This window comes from Giraffa tippelskirchi, chromosome 7, assembly GCF_054371585.1.
Source record: "Giraffa tippelskirchi isolate mGirTip1 chromosome 7, T2T-mGirTip1v1.2.pri, whole genome shotgun sequence".
Lineage (NCBI taxonomy): Eukaryota > Metazoa > Chordata > Mammalia > Artiodactyla > Giraffidae > Giraffa > Giraffa tippelskirchi.
Genome location: NC_137281.1, coordinates 128,883,296 through 128,901,103, shown reverse-complemented (window position 1 = coordinate 128,901,103; position 17,808 = coordinate 128,883,296). Strand labels below are relative to the sequence as shown.

At 34.8% G+C, this 17,808-nt stretch overlaps 1 protein-coding gene and 1 long non-coding RNA gene across 51 annotated transcripts in view; one reads left to right on the top strand and one right to left on the bottom strand.

Moving 5' to 3' along the window:
• Positions 1–17,808, bottom strand: part of KTN1 (kinectin 1) — a 108,056-nt gene that overhangs the window by 61,712 nt on the left and 28,536 nt on the right. For all 50 annotated transcript variants that reach the window (XM_081509522.1, XM_081509515.1, XM_081509533.1 and 47 more), the window contains 6 exons: positions 16,126–16,678; positions 12,883–13,020; positions 11,322–11,492; positions 9,583–9,713; positions 2,468–2,584; positions 281–421 (listed from right to left, as the gene is read on the bottom strand). In XM_081509522.1, coding sequence (XP_081365648.1) covers positions 281–421; positions 2,468–2,584; positions 9,583–9,713; positions 11,322–11,492; positions 12,883–13,020; positions 16,126–16,648 — 1,221 coding nt within the window. In that variant the 5' untranslated portion in view covers positions 16,649–16,678. The remainder of the gene's footprint in view (positions 1–280; positions 422–2,467; positions 2,585–9,582; positions 9,714–11,321; positions 11,493–12,882; positions 13,021–16,125; positions 16,679–17,808) is intronic.
• LOC145513381 (uncharacterized) lies at positions 2,610–8,011 on the top strand. The gene is made up of 2 exons (XR_014059346.1): positions 2,610–6,518; positions 7,816–8,011. It is a non-coding gene; the product is annotated as an uncharacterized LOC145513381 (long non-coding RNA).

Below are 17,808 nucleotides of genomic sequence, written 5' to 3'. Positions count from 1 at the left end.
TCCCCACCTCTCATCTCCATTGTTCCAAAGCACCAGATGCTTATCTCTTTTGTAATAGAGTATTTACTTGTCAGCTTCCAGCCTCCCCACCTAAAAAAGTTGCTTACTTAAGGAGAGGGAGCCAGTTTAATTAGCCATTTATACCAAAGCCAGCACAGGGCACTTAAAAGTTTGCTAATAAAATGAATACAACTATTTAATTTTGTATTTAAAGAATGTTGAATAAAATCCTACATTATAACTTTACTTCCACTTCACTTTTCAAAGAACAAAAATATACCTTCATCTGCATCTGTTGAGTCTCTTGATAACTGACATGCATTTTGTTTTGAAACACATTATGTTCCTTTTCTAACGTTCCAATCCGATCTTTCATCCTTGCTATAACCACACTGCTTCTTTCTTTTTCTGCCATCATTTCCTAGAAGAGTAAATTAGAAAAAAAAAAAAAATTTATGAAAAACTTGTTACTTAAAAAATAAGAACAAGGTTTTACTAAGAAAACATATTTAACATCAGTAAAAATGATGTCAGCAAAACAATCATGAATTCTGAAATAAGTACTTGCTTAAAAACCAAGGTCAAAGGTTTAAAATAAAATTGTCTTCTACATCTCTTTCTTTTTTTTGGAAAAAATAATTTTATTATAATGCTACCACATTATATATATATATACCACATAAAAATAACTTTTATTTCTTTCATCTCTGGTTGGTTGGTTGGTTTAGTCGCTAAGTCGTGTCCGACTCTTGCGACCCTATAGACTGTAGCCTGCCAGGCTCCTCTGTCCGTAGGGTTCTCCAGGCAAGAATACGGGAGTGGGTTTGTCTTCTACATCTTACCTGCTCTTTATACCAATTCCCTTTCATAAACACTTAGCTGCTCTGTTTACTCACATTTCAAATGTACTTTTGGTCTAACTATTAAAGAGCTGAATGTGGGGTTAAATCCTACATCTAACTTGATTATAAGAACCATTTTTAAAGCAAAACAGTTAATTACTCATTATTTCCAGGTACCAGCTCTCTTTTGGAGTACAGAAAAGGCCCCCGGGGGAAAAAAAAAATCGTCAAGAAGACAAAAGTCTCTTTCCTATGGGAAGAGATAAGGATATGTTTATAGCAGAACAGGGAAAGTAAAACTTAGAAAGTTTTATTATCTTCCCAAGTCAAACATTAAAAGAGTGATTTCGTTTTGTGTTGCAAGTATTATGAACTCCTAGAAGAAATATTAATTACTAAAATGCAAGAAAGTCAAGCAACTTTAAAGTTACCTGTAGGTATGATCAGTCCATTTCTGCTGTTTTAAGAAACTGCTTGATAAACTTTAAGATTTTCATTTAACTAAGAGCTGTCCATTAGCATGAGTTTATTTACATGTGCAAACTGTTTTACTGATGTACATAATACATTTAAGAAAAGTATACACAACACATCTTAAGTATACAGCTCAATGAGTTACACAAAAGTAAAGATTGTTTTTCTAATTTTTAAAAAAATCAGAAAATTATAGTTTCTAACCTTATGGAAATACTTATTTTAGCAATCATAATTGATTAATCTTAATCTGACTGTTTTCCACTGACTTTCTTTTATTCACCTCAAATTAACAGAAAAGATTCTATATTCAAACGAGGCTATTCTCATAATGTAATCAAGTAGCTACATAAATGACAGTGAAATAAACTTCATTTATTCTACTGTATTTAACACCTAAAAGGAGAAAAAGCACTTCAGGAAAAATGAGACTACATTTACTATAGAATTTCAATTATGTTCTCAGTCTACATGATCTTTTAAAACGTAACTGACAGAATATCATATTAGTTTTGAGTATATAATGATTCAACACTTGTATTTATTGCTAAATCATTACCACCACACATAGTTACAAATTTTTTCTTGTGATCAGAACCCTTCTAGCAACTTTCAAATATACAATACAGTATTAATAACTATAGTCACCATGCCGTATATTACCTCCCCTGGACTTACATATTTTATAACTGGAAGTCTGTACTTTTATTTTTTTTTTTAAAGATTTTTTTTTAAACCTCTCAGAGTAAAAAGAGTTTAAAGAATTTCACTGATTAAAAACTACCTATGTAAGTTTCACATTTATCTGATAAATTGGATTTAAATAAGATCACACTGAGTTTTGTGCTTCTATAGAATAATTCTAGGTCAGAACCAATTGAAACATGCTCCCAGTGTCTAAATGCTTCCATTATTCTGAAATTAGTACACCTACAAGTACTGCTATTTTAAATTCACAATTTGACTATGGGATATAATGCCATGAAATAGTGGTATTTCCACCACTTAAATTCTAAAAGAAAATTACTTTCACTGGGTGTCAATTTATTACACAAATAAATGAGGAATTATGAACAATTTCTAAAATCCTTCACTGCCTCTGATTCAGAAAGTATATTCAGAAAGTATAACCCTTAAGTACAAGTCTTCACCTGGGTTAACTGCTTACACCGATCCTTCATGGTGGCAGCATCTTCCTTCAGAGCAGTGACTAACTTGTCTTTTTCTTGCAGTTGATGAACAAGTGTGGTCAGCTCTCCTTTACTGCACTACAATTGAGAAATCAATACAGAATTGTTAATAATTAACAACGGCTAATGAAAATTATGAAAATGAACTATCTGATATGAAGTGTTCTTAGGCCAAAGCAGAGTTCACTATTACATATAAAATAGAATGGCTGCCAAACACTGGCAGTGCAGTATCATTCAGAAAAATCACTACATCATTACATGTTCTGATGTATACAGTAGGACACATATCAATCAACAAACAGATTTTTACAAAGAATTATAGACTTCCATTTTTAAACACAAAGTCGAGACAGTACTCTCTCTCACCTAAAAGATCAAAAAAGGAACATGAAACCTAAAGCAAACTGAACTAAAATATATCAACTGTAATGTCAAAGCATAATATCAGGAAAGACTGCCAAAAGTAGTGGAGATCAAAGCAGATGCTCAACAACCCTGCCAGAATATACCCAAGACTACAGAGGTGCCATGGGTTACATAGCTCTCTGAAGTTAACAAGCATTCACTGAAAGGTAAAACCAACAATCCCCCATTTGGTATCAGGCACAAGCACAAAGACAGAAGGTAGGAATTTTCTTGCTAGGAGGTCTCAAGAAGCAGAAGTAGAAATATAGAAGATATCAGACAGATAAACCTAATTCAAAGAGGGCAGCTAAACAGTGAGGCAGTTACGAGAGATTCTCTACAGTGAGATTCTCTTCAGTGAATGAAGTTTTTCATCTGAGAAAGAAAGGCTCATAGCCCAAGGAGAACTATGGGGCCTGGCCTTTCATTATCAACCTCTAGACACAGAGATGATGCAAGAGAAACACCTCTCATTGGAAAAGGGGTATTAATGAAAAAGAAATAAAACAGGGTCTATGTAAGATACGAGAAAAAAGCAAGAAAACCAATAAGAAAAACCAAATGCCACGTGCAGAAAAATAACTCAAAAAAGATGGTCAAGAACAGACAAAAACTGTGATTAAAAAATATCACCATTACTTTTTAAAGTCTAACATACCAACAATTTTTGAAAATAAGCGGAAGAACAGAAAAGAAATAATTCACAAGAAATAATTCAGAAGAAAAATCAGACCACAGAATGAGATGAAATATGAGTTGGCAAAACCCAAAGTAGAAATTAAAAGTAACACCATATGAGATATATAACCCAATTAGAAGCAGCAACCAGAAAAAGACATGTTGCTGAAAACACAGAAGACACAAAGTTCACAGTGTAGAGAAGTAAATAAAAATAAGTGGAAATAAACCAAAAGCTTTACCTTTTATGACCAAAATATGAAAAATAAAGACAACAGGTAAAGAAGATCCAGTTCAGTCCCTCAGTTGTGTCCAACTCTTTGCGACCCCATGGACTGCAGCATGCCAGGCTTCCCTGTCCATCACCAACTCCCGGAGCTTGCTCAAATTCAGGTCCATCGAGTCAGTGATGCCATCTAACCATCTCATCCTTTGTCGTCCCCTTCTCCTGCCTTCAATCTTTCCCAGCATCAGGGTCTTTTCAAATGAGTCAGTTCTTCCCACCAGGTGGCCAAAGTATTGGAGCTTCCGCTTCAGCATCAATCCTTCCAATGAATCTTCAGGACGGATTTCTTTTAGGACTGACTGGTTTGATCTCCTTGCAGTCCAAGGGACTCCCAAGAGTCTTCTCCAACACCACAGTTCAAAAGCATCAATTCTTTGGCGCTCAGCTTTCTTTATGGTCCAAATCTCACATCCATACATGACTACTGAAAAAAACCATAGCTTTGACTAGACAGATCTTTGTCGGCAAAGTAATGTCTCTGCTTTTTAATATGCTGTCTAGATTGGTCATAGTTTTTCTTCCAAGGAGCAAGCGCTTTTTAATTTCATGACTGCAGTCACCATCTGCAGTAATTTTGGAGCCCAAGAAAATAAAATCTGTCACTGTTTCCATTGTTTCCCCATCTATTTACCATGAAGTGATGTGACTGGATGCCATGATCTTCGTTTTTGAATGTTTGGTTTTAAGTCAGCTTTTTCACTCTCCTCTTTCACCTTCATCAAGAGGCTCTTCAGTTCCTCTTTGCTTTCTGCCATAAGGGTGGTGTTATCTGCCTACCTGAATTTATTGGTATTTTTCCCAGCAATCTGGATTCCAGCTTGTGCTTCATGCAGCCCAGCATTTCTCATGATGTACTCTGCATAGAAGTTAAATAAGCAGGGGGACAATATACAGCCTTGATGTACTCCTTTCCCAATTTGGAACCAGTCCATTGTTCCATGTCCACTTCTAACTGTTGCTTCTTGATGTGCATACAGATTTCTCAGGAGGCAGGTCAGGTGGTCTGGTATTCCCATCTCTTGAAAAATTTTCCAGTTTGTTGTGATCCACACTGTCAAAGGCTTCAGTGTAGTCAATAAAACAGAAGTAGATGTTTTTCTGGAACTCTCTTGTTTTTTCTATGATCCAATGGATGTGGGCAATTTGATCTCTGGTTCCTTTGCCTTTTCTATATCCAGCTTAAACATCTGGAAGTTCTTGGTTCACGTATTGTTGAAGCCTCGCTTGGAGAATTTTTAGTACTACTTTGCTAGTGTGTGAGATGAGTACAACTGTGTGGTAGTTTGAACATTCCTTGGCATTGCCTTTCTTTGGGATTGGAATGAAAACTGACCTTTTCCAGTCCTATGGCCACTGCTGAGTTTTCCAAATTTGCTGGTATGTTGAGTGCAGCACTTTCACAGCATCACCTTTTAGGATTTGAAATAGCTCAACTGGAATTCCATCACCTCCACTAGCTTTGTTCATAGTGATGCTTCCTAAGGCCCATCTGACTTTGGACTCCAGGATGTCTGGCTCTAGGTCAGTGATCACACCATCGTGGGTTATTTGGGTCGTGAAGATCTTTTTTGTATAGTTCTTCTGTGTATTCTTGCCACCTCTTCTTAATATCTTCTGCTTCTGTTAGGTCCATACCGTTTCTGTCCTTTATTGAGCCCACCTTTGCATGAAATGTTCCCTTGGAATTTCCAATTTTCTTGAAGAGATCTCTAGTCTTTCCCATTCTATTGTTTTCCTCTATTTCTTTGCACTGATCACTGAGGAAGGCTTTCTTATCTCTCCTTGCTATCCTTTGGAACTCTGCATTCAAATGGGTATATCTTTCCTTTTCTCCTTTGCCTTTAGTTTCTCTTCTTCTCTCTGCTATTTGTAAGGCCTCATCAGACAACCATTTAAAAATAAAGACAACAGGCAACAGGCAAAGAAGATACAACTTACGCTTAATTAATACCCATATTTCAATTCTTTTAAAGGACACTGAATCTCCGGGTTGAAAAGACATGCTTTGTCCAAGGGAATATTTATAGAAAAGTCAATGCAAAGCCACATTAAATAAAGAAGTTTATGACAAACGAACTGATATCAAGCTTTGAACCAACCATTAAGCTGTAGAATTAAGACTGAAACAATCATAAAAGGTACAGTCACAAAACAAACATTAAATATATAAGTACAAATGCTATAATTTTAAAAAGTGGATAGGAAAGGAAAAGAGAAAGTAGGAAAATTTTAAATAGACTTCCTCTTATTATATCACATGGGGCCTAATAGTTAATAAGTTTGCATTGGAAGAAATCACATAATGGAGGCAATTATATTTAAAGGCCAACATGAGGAAATTAATAATCAACTAAAACTTATCAAATACATTTTAAATATTTTCTTACTATTTATCACATGTAATTAACATGTTAAGCAATTACTTTATGCTAGAACTTTAAGCATCTATTGTGTACTATCTCATTTAATTCTCAAAACCTTATTATCACTCCCATTTGAAAAACAGGGAAACTGAGGCACTGAGGTTAAGCAACTTCTCTAAAGCCACCAAGCTCAAAATAGTAACATATAGATGTGAATCTTAGGAAATGTGACCCTACAGCCCAGGATCTCAACCTATACTCTAAACACAAAACAGAAGTGTCTTATAACTTAAACACAAAGTTTTTAAACACAAAATGCCTTTGTGTTTAAGTTATAAGACACTTCTGTTTTGTGTTTAGAGTATAGGTATGTATGTGTACATACATACACAGAGCATCTCCTCTACAACTCTGTAAAACCCCTCTAGCTTCTGTTTTCCTCTTCGCATCTATGCTTATTCAAAGTGGAGACTGTCACCTTCCTTATTCATCCACCACTTATTTATAGTCTAGTAGTACAATGAAAGTGCTTTCACTAAGGATATCAAATCCATTTTTTCAATCCTTATTCTCCCTCATCGCTCTAAAGCATGTCACTGGTGATTTTTACCACCACTGCTGGACTCTCTACCCTTCCTAAGCATCTGTGATTCCAGTTTCCTGGTGTTTTTTCTCTCAGTATCCTTTGTGGTGGCTTTCCTTGACCTTTAAATACTGATGCTTCTCAAGGTTCATCCCTGAGCTTTCTTACTTCTCCGCACATCCTCTCTAGACTAACATACATCCCCTATATGTACTGGTGACAGTTGATTACTTTCTGAAACTACTCCCAATGCAAACTATTTTTCAACTCCACAGAAATATATATTCAACTGTGAAATGATTATAACCACTTAAAAGTTCCAAAGTATGCCTAAAACAACTCCCTAAAAATTTTCAAAACCCTCTGCTCTCTCTTCTTCTGCAACGTATTCATGAATAACCATTCTCACAATTTACCCAGTTACTCCAGAGAGCAAAAGCAAACATTAATTCTAGACTCTTCTTCAGCCACCTTATCTAATCAGTCAGCAAGTCCTCTAACTCCTCTCTCTCTACCCCACACCTATGCTTGTATTCCTGCATTTATCTTCCCCCTTTCTCTGAGGTGGTCTTTATCAGATGTGAATATTCACCTATAGCCAGGATCTTGAAATCTACTAAAAGGTCTGACCAAAACTCAATTTTTATGACATGAAAAGAGAGTAATTAAACTCACCTAGTCTTTTCCTGATACAGGGGATCTACAAGGGCACTGAGTCCCTGAAGATAAGAACAGAACCACTCCCTGAGAAAGCCAGAACAAGATTTACTTGAAAGCCAAAGGTTCCAAGAAAAAGGAAAAAATGTAAAGTTTCAAAATGCTCACTCCATTTCAAAACATTATCTTTAACAATTCCCAACTTCCTTCTCAGCCTACCTAATATAGCTATCAAGGGGAGTCTGACTAATCTCTAGAGTTCAAAGCTGTCCCAAGCAATAAAATGACTGTTCTTGCATCCATAAACCACCAACCACAACCTTAGCCAAAACAGAAACACCTGAACCAATTAATTTTAAAAAGGAGTAACTTCAAACAGTTAGTAACTAACTTCAGCTGGAGGTTCTTCCCTGCTAGGAGATTTTCTCAAACCTCTAAGAATTTTTTTAAGATATATTAAGATATACACACTTGCAAGAAAGTTCCTCGCAAGAGACTTATCTGACTTTGGATAGAAAGTCATACAGTTATCACACTTATTCTGAGGATCCTTGAACACATCCTTTACTCTGAACCATTGCTGGCACCACACGGAGACTAATAAGCATACTACATTGTAAAATGCCACAGATTTGTAAAACATTATCAGCAGATACTTGGAAATATGGACAGACATAATGTCATCACAAATGCTATGACAAAAAAATTTAGACGGTTACAAGAAAGTCTATGAGGGAGAATAATTTAGACTAGGAATTCAAATTAGCCTTAAATGAGGAAATGATATTTAAATGGAAACTTGAAGGAGGAATTAACCAAAGGAAGAAGTTTGGGGGTAAGGGCTTAGGAGTTTTATGACAATCCAGACAGAAGAGAACATTTGGTAAGCTTTAATGAGAGGATGAGGAAAATATCATGAGATAAAGCTATAGAGATAAGACATAGGCCTTTGAAGGAATCTAGATTATGTTTTAAGTGCAAAGAGAAAGGCATCCAAAATGTTTTTAAAGCAATGAATAATATAACCTGATTTACCCCTTAGAGGTTACCTTGGAACCGTGTAGAAAAAATAGATCAGAAGGCTACAGGGAATACAGAAACATCAACTAGGAGAATACTGACGATAATCAAAAGAGAAGTGATGGTTTCGAATAGGGTGGTCTTTAAGAAAAAATGGAAGCCACTAAAGGTTTTAAAGCAGAAAAGTGTTAGGAGTATGTGTGCTTTAAAAAAAAAAAGTGTTAGTTGCTCAGTTGTGTCCGACTTGTTCCGATCCCATGGACTGTAGCCCACTAGGCTCCTCGTTCATGGGATTTTCCAGGCAAGAATACTGGAGTGGGTTGCCATTTCCCTCTCCAGGGGATCTTCTCAACCCAGGGATCAAACCCAGGTCTCTCACATTGCAGGCAGACTTCACCGTCTGAGCCACCAAGGAAGACCTAAGAATGGTTAAGTCCACTATTTAATATTGAACACCAGATACCATGTCATCTTATCTCACACAAGTAACACTTAAAAACTTGTCACTTTCTGCAATATGCCATAGTACACATGATATAATAGTGAATATAATAAAATGAGAAATTCAATAGCAGCTTCATGGATTTTTTTCAAGTTTTAGTCAGTCATAGCAATGATTTTATCATTCAAAGCATTTATTTTAAAAAAGTAATATCACACACACACAAGAAAGATTCCCAGACGCTTTGAATGGTGCTATCTTCAATCATAAAAACATTCCATATGTTATCCAGAAATCACCTGACCTTGCTTTCAGTATTTACATTCACAACAAAGCAAGGTACAACTTAGCCATGTGCCAAATGACTTTAAAGTTATATAAATCACCTTATTTATTATAAGCAATTCATTTTTGTCAAACCTCAGATGACTCAGATACCTGTCTGAACTAAATAGGCAATTTGATTAGTATGGATACATGAAATAACTTCTGAAGGCATTCCAGAACTTTTAAATGTGACTAAGTGTTACTGGGGTATTAGATGGGAGTAGATTATAATTTATTGCTCTAGCAGAAGTCTTACTTGGTGAACTTTTAATCACTGCTCTCAAATATGCTCATAATCAAAACTATGCTTACCTTCTTTAAAGCATCCTGTATCACACCAGACTTTTCCTTTAGCAGGTCTACAACACAAAGGGCCTCTTCTTCAGAAAACACCATTGTCTTCAAGGACAGAAGAAAATCTTTAAATTTTACTTCAGCATTTTCTTAAAACAGGGAAAAAAAAGAAATTAACATTTAAAAGATACGTGATAAGACAGCAAAGGTAAAGAACCAAGAATTCTTGCAAAACCAATACAATATTATAAAGTAATTAGCCTCCAATTAAAATAAATTTATATTAAAAAAAAAAGAACCAAGAATTCTTGACCCAGAAAGTCAATAACCAAGAGAAAATAGACTTACATTACAGATCAAACAACAATAAATGCTCTAGTTAAGAGAGAAAAAAACTGTTTATCATCTTTAATATGGAATAACTGACTAAAAATTTGCTCAAACTGAAGAATATCTATGTTTAATTGAAGTATATAATTTACAATGTTATATTAATTTCTGCCATACAGCAAAGTGATTCAGTTATACAGATTCCTTTCTAGATTCTTTTCCATTATGGTTTATCATGGGATACTGAATATAGTTTCCTGAACTAAACAGTAGAATCTTGTTGTTTACCATATATATTATGTATATGAGCTTCCCAGGTGCAGTGGTAAAGAATCCACCTGCCAATGCAGGAGACAAAAGGGACTCGGGTTTGATCCCTGAGTCAAGAAGATCCCCTGGAGTAGGAAATGGCAACCTGTTCCAGTATTCTTGCCTGGAAAATTCCACAGACAGAGGAGCCTGGCAGGCTACAGTCTATGGGTTTGCAGAGTCAGATGCGACTGAGCACACACGCACACACAGAGACATACATAATACAGAGGTTTGCATCCAAACTGCAGAGTATTAAAGTGCCACAGAAAAAAAAAGCATTCCAATGTCTAGTATATGCTAGTATCTATACTAAATATGTTCACAAATATTCTTATTTAACTGTAATACTCACAACATATGAGCCAAATTTTACAGACAAAAAAATAAGAGACAATTGACAAAAAGTCTTATTTTGCAAAAATCAACTATATAACAGCAATCTTGACATTTTAAAAATCCATGCCCCAAATATCTCACTTCAGTTCCCCTAGGGCTCTTATGTTAGACAACACCTGTGTTTCCATAAAAGCAACAGCCACCTGTTAGACCAAAAGGAGCCCAGAGCTTCTAATAGTTCAGCTATATCGTAAGTTTAAAAAGGCAGTTGTGGGCATGTATGGGAACAAGGGGTATATGGGAACTCTGTACTTTCCACTCAATTTTGCTATGAACTTGAAACTGCTCTCAAAAAAAAAAACCTATTAAAAAAATAATAATAGGGAGTTCTCTGGCAGTCCAGATGTTATGACTCAGCACTTTCACTGCCGTGGGTCTAGATTCAGTCCCTGGTCAGGGAACTAAGAACCCACAAGCCATATGGGCCAAAATAATAATAATAGTTTTCTGTGAATTAACACAGAAAACTCTGAGACAATAAAAGGGAAAAGATTATCAGGCAACAAAATAGCTATGAGACCTTAGGCAAGTCAAAGTCCAATGTCAAGCTCTACAAAACTGAGAGGACTGGATTAGAAAACTACCAATAAATCTCTTACCACAAAGATTTTATTAGCCTTCTGGAATTCACTGATTCTATGAGAAAATGCACTCATTCCATAAGAACTCAAAAATATGTTTTTTCAATACAACAGCTTGTTGCACTCTGTATATATTACCTTTGTCAGTTTCAGTCTTCAGTTTTTTAGCCCCTGTTTTCTGGATTACTTCTACTTGGTCAGGTTTAACCAGATCAATAACCTCTCTCTTATCCACCACAGGATTTGAATCAGCATTATCCATCAGAGGAATATAAGTTGTTGCATGAATAAGGGGTTCATCTACCAAAACTGCAATTTAAGTTACAAATCATAATCACGCAAGGTTTTTTATAATGGAGTAATAAAATAACATGTAAGCACAATTAAGTTTCATGATAAATGCAGTTATTTTCAAATCTCTATTACCAGCTCAATTTGGCTTTAAATTCCTATTTATCCTTTTTAGCAAGTCAAAACACTCTTCTAATTAAGAAATATCCATTCAATATTATTTTACAGCATATCACTTAGGTTATCTAAAGCGTATCACACATCTCTTCTAATAATATCTGAAAATTTCTTCTTATACATTCTTATATGTTTTGGTTCGATCTCATGTTTCTTCTGATTCAACTAGACTCCATTCACATTTAATTAGTGCTCAAGGAAAATCATTAATTTCTATGTATGTTGGTACTTTAATGACCTCTTATTCCAACTGATAATTCTTAACTGATATTTTTACTTGCTAGATACAAAAATAGCCATTGTTTCTTGCAGATATCTTCTCATTTCTAATAGTTACGCCTCTGATTTACATGGCACATCTTATTACACTAGTTAAAACTTCCAAAACAACATTAAAAGTGAAGGAAGGAAGCTTTCTTAGTTTCTAGCTTTAATGTGAAGAACTGTAAGAGTTTAAATACTGTTCTGATATTTGTTGGTTAGAGACACAAACTTCCACACCCATATGGAAATCTCTCTATATCCCTACTTTAAAAAAAAAAACAACTTGGAGGCACATACAGTTCTTTTATTTAAAATCTGTAATAAATACTTGATATTATCAAATACTGGGGTGATTTTTTCTATACCTGATTGCTTGATATATCATAATTTTAGTGCAAATAACAGAATTTCACCTTTTCCCTTTCCAATTTTATTATTTTCTAGCACAGGTTGCTATCACACCCCAATATTATAAAAATTACTATCTGATCTACATAAATTTCATAGCTAAGACGTCTTGAGGACAACTGAGAGTAAAAATTGCTCCATCAGTTTTAATTGGATGTTTCTCATATAAATATACACATTACATTTAATAATTAGGAATGCAGGGTAATGATAAATCTAGATAGTGTTCTCAAGTATGATCTTTACATGATATTAAAAATACATTTCAAGAAAACTTTCCTTCTATAGAGCTTGCCTGCTATTTACATTATTTTCAAAACTCACTTAAGAATGAGAATATTTATAAATGCTTTGTCATTTTTAAATTTCAGATTAAGGTTTTCACCACAAACTTATACCCTTGCCCATCTGTCAAAGCACCCTGGACTTGTATTAATACTAAAGCTGTTAATATACACATTAAGCTGAAAATTAAGGAGCATGTGAGGTCTCTAGGGTCCTTGCCCTAGTAGACGTCTCTAGAATTAGTAGCTATAAAATACGTATCTACATGTTTCACCATTTTCAGTCTTTTGCTTCTTTGATGAAACTTTCTTCTTTCCTGATCCACTTTCTTGTTTAGTCTCTTGATGCAGAAGTAATGATTCCTGCTTTTTTGAAGGTGCCGTAAGAGATTCCACCTTTTTATCCTGATCATCTTTATTAAAAATAAATGAAAAATAATAGTAGCAAACAATGAACACATCAGAAAAAAATTTATTAATGAATACTTCCCAGAATGCTTTAGCACCAAAATTTTAAACTCTGATATACAATTCTCTCATTTATCATTCTAGCTTTATTGCTCTGCTACACCTGTTCTTTAACTTCATCAGGATTTCTAGTACTTGCTCCTTTTATATCCCATTTCTCAGCCACTCCCAACCCTACTCAGCTTATAGGCACTGTCAAATCTCTTATCTTAAAAAATAAAAGCCTTCCCACCACTGTAATCCCTAGCCTCCCACACCCATTTCCTTCTTATATTGACAAAAGAACAGTCTGTACTTTCTTTTCTACCAATCATTTCTCAACTAATTGCAACTTGATTTTTATCTCTTCCACTATATCCATAAAAATTTTACTCAGGTCCCTAGTGTCCCAAACGCCTGATTCTATCAATAATATCCCTTAATCCTTATTTAACTTCTATTCAGCATTTCAAACTATTGGTCTCTACCTCCTTAAATTTCTCTCCTCTCCATTAGGCTAAGTGAAATAAGCCAGTCACAAAAGGACAATCATTGTATGATTTCCCTCCTATGTAGTACCTAGAGCAGTCAAATTCATAGATACAGAAAATAGAATGTTGCTTGCCAAGAACTGGGGGGAGGGAAGAGTGGGAAATTAGTGCTTAATGGGTACAGAATTTTAGTTGGGAAAGACAAAAAGTTCTTGAGATGGCTGGTGGTGATGACTGTTCAAGAATGTGAGTGTACTTAATGCCACAGAACTATACACTTAAAAATGGTTAAAATGGTAAAATTTTTTATATACTTATTTTACCACAATAAAATAAATAAAATTCAGCTCCCATGAGAATTCTTTTCTTACACTTGGAATATTCCTTTGAAGTCTTCTTTGTAAGCTGTTCCTACTTAATACCTTATATCTAGTATTTTTCAGGGTTGTGTTCTCATTTTAAATACCTCCCTTGAATAATCTGCTCTACAACCATGACATCAACTACTATCTTCATGCTTAAGGCTTCTGAATCTGTATTCTAGCCTTATGCCTCTGTACCTAAATTTCCTACTGCATCCTGAATTGCTCCCTATGTGAATAGCCCCCACAGGCATCAGAAACACAACTGAATGCATTCTCCTCTCCATACACATCCACTCACTTCCCAGTATTGCCTCTTAGTGCTATCAACATCTACAAAGAAAAGGTTGGTTAGTCTTTCCTATAAAGGTCTGAACAGACAGTAAAGGTTTTGTGGGCCATTTAGACTTTATCACAACTATTCACCTGCTGTTGCATTATGAGAGTCAGCCACAAACAGATGTTAACACATGAGTGTTGTTGCATTTAAAAAAACTTGATTTATGACACAGAGGTTTCAATTTCATATCATTTCCACATTTAACACAATATTACTCTTCTTTTATTTTTAACCTATTTGAAACATAAAAACCATTCTTGGCTCATGAGCTATAAAAAACGTGAAACAGGCCAGATCTGGCTCACAGGTTGCAGTCTGCCAACCCTGACCTAACTTAGAACTTGGAAATCATCTTTAATCCTGCTTTCTCCTTTTTATCTGCCATATCCTATCCAATAAGGTTAGCCATGTCATTTTTGCTTTGCAGATCTCTCTAATCTCCTTTCTACTTCTTCTGTCACTACCACAGTTCAGTCCTTCAGCTTAACTTTGGAAAATAATACTCTCTTAACAAGTCTGCCTACATCAAACACTGCCCTACGAAACTTCTTTTCCCAAGTTCTGCCAAAAATACCTTTCTAATGTAAATCTGTCAATGGAAACTAACCCGTTTAAAAATCCTCAACAACGGCCAAATTATAACATCCCAACTATTTAGCACTGTACACAAAAATCATCATAATCGACCCATTCCATTACCTTTTCAATTTTGTTTCCTACCATTCCCTACCTCCCACTTCAGGGTACAACGCCACACTGCATTCTTGCACCTTTATTTCTTTATGCATGATCTTCTGCCAATGGAGAATAAAATCACACTATTTCCTTGATGAACTGACTCATTTTGCAAGACCCAGTTCAGGCACTGCCTCCTCTGTAAAGCTTTTGACCCACAGGTCCCATATGTATTAATTGTTTTGGCTTCTGTACTACCTCTATACTTTGTACTTTTCTTACTTAAGTCATATTTCATTATTGGCTCACATTATTGCCTCCTCTCCCCTTTACTCGTATTTCTCTAGTACCATGCTTGACATAGCTGGCAAGCAAATATTTAAAATCCAATATAATGATAACTGAATACTCCACAAGATACAAAAACAACTTAATGATAAACACAAGTCCTTTCACACTGAGCAAACAATTCAGTTTCACCTATCAGCACACCATTTCTCACGTCCTTTCCTTTGCATCTGTTAACCCTTCTCCTTAGAACACCCTATTCACCAAGAAAAACTAGATAATGTTTATTCAACACTTCAGATTAATTTTAGGTATTACATGCTCTAAGTGACCCACTTTAGTACTCCTATACTGACTGAGGCATATCTAGCCCATTATACTAAACTTTTTATATTATAATAACCTATTTCAGCTTGTGTCTACATTTTTGCGTTTGACTGCCTGGAAAATGCACTCTTTATCTCTGTAGTCCTAGCACCTATATAGTGACTAACACAAAACAGATGTATGTTTGCAAAGTAAATCAATCAAGGATGAAAATGATACCTGATTTCTCTTTTCATCTTTAATTCTTATCACACTGATTAGAAAGCATTGGTTGAAATAAATGTGAAAGCTTCTAACTACTGATATTTATAGGTCTTTTAGTGGTTTTAGTAAAACACATTTTATATATTTCCACTTAAAGCCTTTTCCATATGCGTAATGTGAAATTTAGCTTTAAATGCTGTTTTATGATCAATACTAACTCTTTCTATCAACATTTACTGAAAACAAATAGTGAAAAGGATAATGATCTCGATTTCAAACTCAGTATTTAGCATGTGTGCACACTTAAAGTATCTGAACTTCAAACTCTATTAAAGTTATTAAAACAAATATAACCATGCAATAAAGTTTAATAGATTACAATACCGCTTCCATTTTTAGACTTCTTTTGCCCTGGTTTCTTCTTTGAGGCAGCTGCTTCCGAGGGGGGAGTGGGTTGTTTAGTAACTGGGACAGGTTCTACTTTTTTGCATGGAATCTTTGATACATCACTTTCTTTGGTGACCTGCTCTTCTAGTACAGGCTTGTGTTTCTTTTCCTTCTTCTTTCTTTCTCTAACACTACTTGGACTTTCAACCACATTCAATGGAACAGGTACAACTTGCTCATCTTCTACAGCCAAGGCATCAGACAATTTAAAGTCCCGTGGTACACTCTCAGAATCGGATTCATGGAGGTTTCCATTTTGGATTTCTTTCTTTTTATTCTTTTTCTTTTCTGCCTTCTTTTTATCGGTTTTGGTGGGAATAAGCTTTTGTTCTCTTTTCTGTTTTGCAAGAACTTCATCATATAATGTTTCTTTCATGAAAAGCCAGAAGAAGAGGAAAATTACTGTAATAACCACTGAAGGAATAAGAACAATAAAATATGTTGACTCATAAAACTCCATGGTGCTTTTGTTAATGTGATCCTATAAAACCTAAATGTGGGGAAAAAAAGAAAAAACAAAAACCTGGATCAGTCTTATAAAAATTAAACACACAAAACCTCTGTTCTTTCAAGAGGTATTCAGATTTAACCTGACCTACAAATCTAAACAGGTTTTTTAAATCATATACTTAACAGTTCAAATATACTATATACTGTAAAAAAATTTTTTTGGTAACTAGGAATGTAAGATATCCTTCTATTTTTCAAGCATGTGAAAAGATTCTGACAGAAAAAAAGTAGCCATTCATTTTTCTCCAAACTATCCACTTTTGATACTATTAGTATTTAGTTTTTCTCTTACTGTACAATGTTCATGAATATGCTATATATGGAAACAAAGAGGCATTAACTATTAACAACACCCTAGATATTCTTAACACACTCTTAACAGCAAAGAAAATAAAGGGAGTTCACTCCTTCACTCAGCTATGAGCACCTTCATTCCAGCTAACCATTGCCTCATGATATGGTGGGATCCATCAAGAAGATGGAAATAAAGTAAAAATCAAAATGTTAGGATATGCCATTTGGCACTAAAATAAATTACAAATAAGTTGCTTCTCTTGATTTTTTTTCAAGGTACCTCTTACTGCAAAAAAGTTATACTTCAAAAACAAAATGGGTAATCACATCCTATTGCAATAATTTAGTCAATAAGCAAAATTTAAATGATATTAATATAACCCTCGACTACTAAGAGAAAGATTTAACAAGATGAAGGGAAGAGTGAATCACAGGCTAACAAAATACTAAAAAGAAACTTTATATAGAATTGTTCTTCTCTAATAATTAATGAACTATTCAAAAATTTTTTATTTATTAGACAGATTTCACTATGCCTAAGTGTCACTGGTCAACCAAAAATTATTAGAATAAAAGATTATTAAAAGATGTTTTACTTTTGGATTTTGTCTAATATTACCATCCACAGGCTACAAAGCCTGTTCAATTTGGCTGAGGGTTAGGTTAGGGGAGAAAAAGGACAAAACAATGAGTTAGAACTCTATAGATTTTTGCTCTGAGGAAAGAAAAGAGGCTAAGACACTGAGCAGTAGCCAAATGCTGGAAAAGTGTCAAATCAAAGTCAGAAGGTCTTTGATGAATAGCAAGCTCCAGTCC